General features: G+C 44.0%; 1 protein-coding gene and 1 pseudogene across 1 annotated transcript; both read right to left on the bottom strand.

Annotated features, from left to right (window-relative positions):
- On the bottom strand, positions 1,701–2,333 carry ORYCUNV1R-PS1584 (vomeronasal 1 receptor oryCunV1R-ps1584 pseudogene; annotated as a pseudogene).
- ORYCUNV1R1507 (vomeronasal 1 receptor oryCunV1R1507) lies at positions 4,852–5,838 on the bottom strand. The gene has a single exon (NM_001167196.1). It carries the CDS (start codon positions 5,836–5,838, stop codon positions 4,852–4,854), a length of 987 nt encoding a protein of 328 aa, NP_001160668.1.
- Between the last annotated feature and the right edge of the window lie 1,264 nt (positions 5,839–7,102).

Here is a 7,102-nt window from a genome sequence, read left to right as displayed (position 1 = left end):
TTTTGGCTACTGGTAGTGAGGAAGGGAAGATGGGTGGGAAGTGTCATTATGCTCTTCAAATTGTACATATGAAATATGTTTCCTTTAAGCTCATGCCGTGGCTCAATAGGCTAATCCTCCGCCTTGGGGCGCTGGCACCCTGGGTTCTAGTCCCGGTCAGGGTTCCGGATTCTTTCCCGGTTGCCCCTCTTCCAGGCCAGCTCTCTGCTATGGCCAGGGAGTTCAGTGGAGGATGGCCCAAGTCCTTGGGCTCTGCACCCGCATGGGAGACCAGGAGAAGCACCTGGCTCCTGGCTTCAGATCAGCGCGATGCACCGGCTGCAGCACACTGGCCGCAGCGGCCATTGGAGTGTGAACCAATGGCAAAGGAACTAGAACTGGCACCCACACGGGATGCCAGGGCCTCAGGCCAGGGTGTTAACCCACTGTACCACAGCACTGGCCCCTGGATTGTTTTTTGAAACCTGAGTTTTAGATGATTTTATTAACTAGGAAGAACTAGCTTCTGGTATGATTTTAAGAGTTTTTTTTTTTCTTTTTATAACTTAAAGATACTATATGTCTCTAATGTTCATCTCATGAATTATTTTAGAGGCTAGGTAATTTTCCATGTATTGATTTATTACCTAAATTCTTTGTTTTAGCCTCATATTCAACATTTTATCTAGAAGGTTCCAAGGTGGACCTGCTGAAGATTTGCACCAGTAGAAAATAATCTTTAAATTATTGTTTGGTACAAATTTACTAAAAAATTTAAAACTTACTGAAAAACTGTAATTTGGCACTTTAAAAAGCTTTTCACTTTGTGTTTTAAGAAAAAACTGCTCCATTAACTAGAACATAAGTAGAAACATCTTTATTGTGTTAAAATACACATAACATAAAAATGTCCCCTTTAATCTTATTTAGCTGTGCAATCCAGTGGCTCTAAGTTCATCCCACTGTTGTGCAACCACAACAACCATGCATTTCCAGAATGTTTTTCTCTTCCTGTACTGAATTCTGTGACCATTAAACAAGAGCTGCACTTTCCTCCTCTCCATCAGCCTCTGACCACCTTATGTGAGGAGATTCGTAGAACACCTGTTCTTTGGTGACTGAATGATCTCACTTAGCATAATCAAGGTGCGAGACAGAATTTCCTTCTTGTTTGAGACCAAAAATGATTTCATTGTTTGTGTAGCCCACATTTTCTTTATACACTCATGTGGTTGTTGGGTTGCTTCTATTTTTTGACTGTTGTAATAATGCTATTATGGGTTTTGGTGTGCAAATCACTGTGTTGAGTTCCTGTATTCAACACTTTTTGGCATCTACATAGGGGTAGAGTAGCTGGATCATATGGTAATTCATGATAAAACCTGATTGTATGCATAGTTAGGCAGTGTACAGATCACTGTGGATTTGTTGAAAGTGCTTTGAACCCTCATGAATCTGTAACTGGATGACAGGAGGTAGTGACAAATGGGATCTATCTCACACATACATCTTGAGAAGCAACTCACACATAAAGCACATTTGTGTCAGGTCATACCAATACAATGTCCCATGATGCATTGTGATCTTGTAGTACAGGCATCCAAGTAAATAAATCCAAGGATAAGGCATAACCCCATATTATACTTTACCCAGACAGCAAATAGTGGCTGCAGTAGTAAAAATGTGAAACCAATGCAATAACTCATTTAGAGAACCACCTTTCACTGAACAGTTAAACACCTGTTTCTCTCCACCCTGAAGGATTTCACGCAGGTAATTATACGTTTTTCAGTACAGAGGAACACAAAAGGACTTACTGTGGCATAGCTGTTGGCCACAATAAAATGGGTACAGTAAAAAATTGGATCATTATTCATCTTGAGTCTTGAGGCAGAGAAAATGGATTCCAAAATGGACATGACCATGAAAAAGCTCAAGAGCACCAGAATGCTCTGTGTGGCCCTTTGCTCTGGGGAGGCTCTTGGAGTCAGGTTGGTGCCACGTAGGTGCTGGGACTTCCTCCTGTGCCTGTATAGAAACATCACCATTTATCCACTTGAGAGGGCCATGAGCCCTATATGGAAGACTTCCCTACAGATCATCAGTGTGTAGTATGTTTGCATTAGGGAATAGCTCATGGCCCAAATAGAGCAGGATTTAGTGATATACAGTAGACTGTGTGAGGTCCCATTGGGAGTGGCAACGATGCTGATTATGGTGTGACTGCTGATGGACATATAGAAGAAGCATAGGACAAGCATGGAGCACATGCTTTGACGTAAGTGTTTATGCTTGAAGTTTGCCAACCAGGAGTTCCTGGGGCTGAGCGTGATGGCCTGGAGGACACTCAACACTGGAGGGTCATTAGACTTCTTTGTGTTCAATTTGTTAATGGCTGTAGTTAGGGCCTGTATGGGTGTATCGGCAGGGTTTACCTCCTTTGTGGCTACTATCCATTTAGAAATGTCTTCATTACAGACTGGGGCGATTGCAGCTTTTGCCTCTTTGGTAGCACCTTCCCAAACTAATTGTTTGACCAAATTGTCTTGATCGGGGCCAGGCAGTAATCTTTTCTCTACTGCCTCCAAGACTCTGGCAAGGAAATCAGGAAACCATTTGCCTGGGCCTTGAACTAGATTTCTAAAGAGCTAACTATAATTAGGAGGATTTATATTTTTTAAGGCTTTAATTGCCAAATCTCTGACCTGATCAAAATAGGCAACTACTCCAATGTGGGCCTGTTCTTGAGGATATATGTAGATGCCATGGCTTGTAAGCATATCAAAGATTACTGCTATTCCATAGGCAGCATTATTGCTTGCTGCAGTTTCAGCCTCTTCCTGATAGGAGGCTTTCCACTGTGAAAACTTTGGTCTCAACAAACATGCTTTAAGCAGTGCAACCCAGTCAAAATGAGTTTGAAGGTTTGCTGCCCATTGTTTAAGCACTTGTTCAAAGTAGGGAGAGTCAGAACCTGACTCTTGAGAAGCCTTTTTTAGCATAGGAAGGTCATTTATGGGTGTTGGAATCCAGGGCCTGAATTCTGCATCCTCTCCTACAATAACAGCAAATGTGCAGGTGGGACGGGGTCTAGTGGCTGCCCAGAGAGCTTGGGGTATCTGAGTACTGCTACAAATGTGGGGATCCTCATTGGGTGCAGATGGGATGACCTCGCATGAGTTACCGTCTAGAGGTCCTCTAAGTTCATCCCATGGGTATGTGGCGGGTGGCTGACTAGGCATTGCTACCTTGTTTGCTACCTTGTATGCTACATTGTCATTTTCACTGTGGGAGCTCTCTCTCCCTAACTCATCAACTGTTGTCTGTGAGACAGATGCCTGGAGTGACAGGCTCTTATCACTCACAGATTCACTATGTTTGGTAATCGGTGTGCGCTTCTGAGAGGGGGTATCTCCCATGTCTGAGCACTTAAGAGTGGCACAGCACACCAACTTTAGCTAAAGGAAAGACATGCACAGCACTGCTGCCATAACAAAGCAAATTCCTAGTACCTCAGCTGTTGATGGCATTTTGCAGGAAGTTTCCCTATGTTAGACGAACACATAGTGGTGTATCAGATTGTAATTATGTCCTGTGCTTAGTGGGGGACTTCCTTGACTCATTAGGTCAAGGCCGTATGCCCACACGGTGTCTCTGGAGGGTCACCTCTCTCGAGTGAGGGAAGATGACTTGGTTCCAAATTCTGGGATGATCAGTCCCTTATGTGAATTCGCCGGGCAAACCAAAAGTAAAAGGAGGAGCCGAGAAGCGACGCACGCTTCTGGGCAGTGTGTGCCTAACCTGGGGTCATGTAGACCGAGGACAAGGACAAGGAAAGGGGTGTACGAAGGGGTTCTGTGCTCACCCTCACAGAACCAAACAGCACACAAAACACCGAGGGGCCTTTTTGCTGAATTCCAGGGGGGACCTTGTCAAGTCCCACACGCTGTCTCTTTCTCAGTCACGTTGGGGCACCAGATGTTGCAGTTGATTTCTAAACAATGTTGCAGTGGATTCAATTCTGAGAGGAGGAGCGTGGTGGGGGCAAGAGGCACAGAGTCACCACACAGATCCCAGGAGTCGGGTGAAAGCAGGCTTAAGGAAAGCAGCCCACAGACTTGTTTATTTCAGTTGGTACAACATCTTATATAACCAAGACCAGCCAATCCGGTCAAGGGACGGTCTATGCCTCAACCAAACATAGCCTGTTGCCAGGCAGTTTCCAAAGCCATCCAATCACAGCCTGTTGCCAGGGAGGCTCCATTTGCCAGGTGGGTTTCAAATCCATCCAATCACAGCCTGTTGCCAAGCAGGCTCTGTTGCCAGGTGGGTTTCAAAGCCATTCCTGAGTAACTGACACTCACTTGCCAGCGGCCACCTTGGCATGACCTTCTTATTCCACCGCATTGGGTTGCTTCTACTTTTTGACTGTTGTAATAATGCTGTTATGGGTTTCGGTGTGGAAATCACTGTGTGAGTTCATGTATTCAGTACTTTTTGGCATTTGTAGGAGTAGAGTAGCTGCATCATAGGAAATTTAAGGTAAAAGCTGATTGCATACATAGGTAGGCAATGTGCAGATCACTGTGGATTTGTTAGAAAGTGCTTTGATCTCATGAATCAGTACTTTCTGGATCACACGAGGCAGTGGCAAATGGGATCTATCTCACACTTCCATCTTGAGGAGCCACTCACACATAAAGCACATTTGTATCAGCTCATACCAGTGCACTGTTCCATTATGCATTATGATTTTGCCATGTATGCATGAGAGTAAATAAATCCAAGGATATATCATAAATCCATATAATACTTTACCCAGACAACATATACTGGCTACTGTAATAAAAATGTGACAACCAGTGCAATAGCTCATTTAGAGAACTGCCTTACATTGAATAACTTAACATCTATCGTTCTCCCCCTAATGGATTTCACGAAGGTAATTATACGCTTTTCATTACAGAGAAACACACAAGGACTGACTGTAGCATAGTTGCTGGACACAATAATATGCATACAGTAAAGAATTGGGTCATCATTGAACATGAGTCTTGAGGCAGAGAAAATGCAGTCCAAAATGCTTATGACCATGAAAAAACTCATGAGCACCAGAATGGTCTGGGTGGCCCTTTGCTCAGGGGAGGCTCTTGGAGAAAGGCTGGTGTCACGCAGGTGCTGGGACTTTCTCCTGTGCCTGTACAGCAGGATCACCATGTATCCACTGGAGAGGGCCATGATCCCTATTTGAACGACTTCTCTCATGATTGCCAATATGGAAAATGTTTGCATTAGGAAATAGCTCATAGCCCAAACAGAGCAGGATTTAGTGACATACATTACACTGTGTGAGGTCCCATTGGGAGTGCCAACGATGCTGATTATGGTGTGACTGCTGATGAACATAGAGAACATGCATAGGACAAAAAGGGAGCACAGGATGCGTTGTGAAAATGCCTGCTTAAAGTTTGCCAAAGAAGAGTTCCTGGGGCTGAGGGTGATGGCCTGGAGGACACAGAGCAGGCAGGATGTGTACAGGGAGAGGGCCCGCAGCACCCGGTAGGAGAAGAAGACTGCTTTACATGTGACGTCATCCCAGGAACGCTGAGATCCAAACATGTCCATAGCCTGGCTCACCACAATCATCAGCATCACTAAGTGGATGAGGGCCAAGAGACCAACTGTCATGTCGATCGGCTTGGGTCTGTGCTGGAGAAAGTAATTGAGGACATGGAAGAGAAGAAGGAAGGCATTGGCCGAGATCCCAATGGAAATTTCAGTGTATAAAATGAATTTCATCTCATTGCTTTCGTAAATTTCATAATTTTTATATATATTATAGGTGGAAGAAGTATACATGTTGGGTCTGAGGAGAAAACAAATTTTTCATCAAATTCATTAGCACATTGTTTCCTCCAACACTCTTGTCATTCAAAATACGGAGATCAACCCCATTCAACCTCTGTGACACTGAAGTCTACCTCACAGCCACAGCCCTGCCCCAGGACACCTCTGCTTTATTACGGTTGGATGATGTTTGTCATCTCTGGGCTCCAAAGTCCATAAGCTGTGCTCTTCATGAAATATTACCATAGGGCCATGTGTTTGGAGCAGCTGTTAAGGCAATACTTGGGATGGCTTCACCCTATATCACAGTGCCTAGGATTGAGCTCTCTCTGTATTCCTCCTTCCTAGAAATGTGCTCCCTAGGAGGTGGTAAGCGATGGCTCACATGGCTGGGTCACTTCCACCCATGTTGGAGACACAGATTGAGCCCCTGATTCCTCGACATGTCCTGGCTTGCTCCAGGCCAGTGTGGACTAGCGAATGGGGGAGTACATGCTTTCTTCCCTACCCCAGCACTCTGACTCTCATATAAACACAATCACTTTTAAAAAATGCCCTGTATCATGTAAGCATCCTTATTATAGCTTCACTCTGAGCTTTTTCAGGGGCACAAGCAATGTCTTACTTGGCTTGATCTGTATCATCTTGATAAAGTATCAGGAACAAAGTAGAGTTCTAGCACATTTTTTGGAATGGAATGACATAGATTGTGTAAAAAATGACACACACACACAGGGTCTCATAACTTAGAACTTCACAAAGCTAGTTTATATCAGTGATACTTTTTTGTATTTATTGCCATAGCGTGTATTCCTATAATGCATCCATGGAGCACATGTCCTTCAGAGTGAACTCTGGCGTCTGCCTGCTGGGATTTATGTCCCCGGGCTGCCTTCCCTACAAGTGTGACCTTCAGGCATCTGTGAGGCTGAGATCTGCTCATGTCGTCCACCCAGTATTCTCAATTTTAGATGTGACCTGGATCATTGTGCTAACATGTGTGAAAAAGATAAAGTATACATACCAAACGTGGAAGTGGACCTGGGGTTGTTTATCTTAGAAACATTTCTTCTTATGCAGGTCCTCAAAATTTGATCTAGGGGGCTTCATGCAGTTCTTTACTGATTGATCAACTCTGCCTCTGCCTAGAAAAATGAAGGTAAAATACAAGAATAGCAGAATATTTTCACAATATTTGGTTAGAGGTCTCTGATGTAGTTTTAATCCTTTTCTCTGAATTCCCAAGATAGCAACATTTCTTAACTAATTGTTATTA

This window comes from Oryctolagus cuniculus, chromosome 10 (assembly GCF_964237555.1).
Source record: "Oryctolagus cuniculus chromosome 10, mOryCun1.1, whole genome shotgun sequence".
Classification (NCBI taxonomy): domain Eukaryota; kingdom Metazoa; phylum Chordata; class Mammalia; order Lagomorpha; family Leporidae; genus Oryctolagus; species Oryctolagus cuniculus.
This window is presented reverse-complemented; position numbering and strand designations above follow the sequence as displayed.

Bases quoted from the DNA above. Each gene is read 5' to 3' on its own strand.
- ORYCUNV1R1507 (NM_001167196.1), bottom strand. From the start codon at position 5,838: ATGTATACTTCTTCCACCTATAATATATATAAAAATTATGAAATTTAC.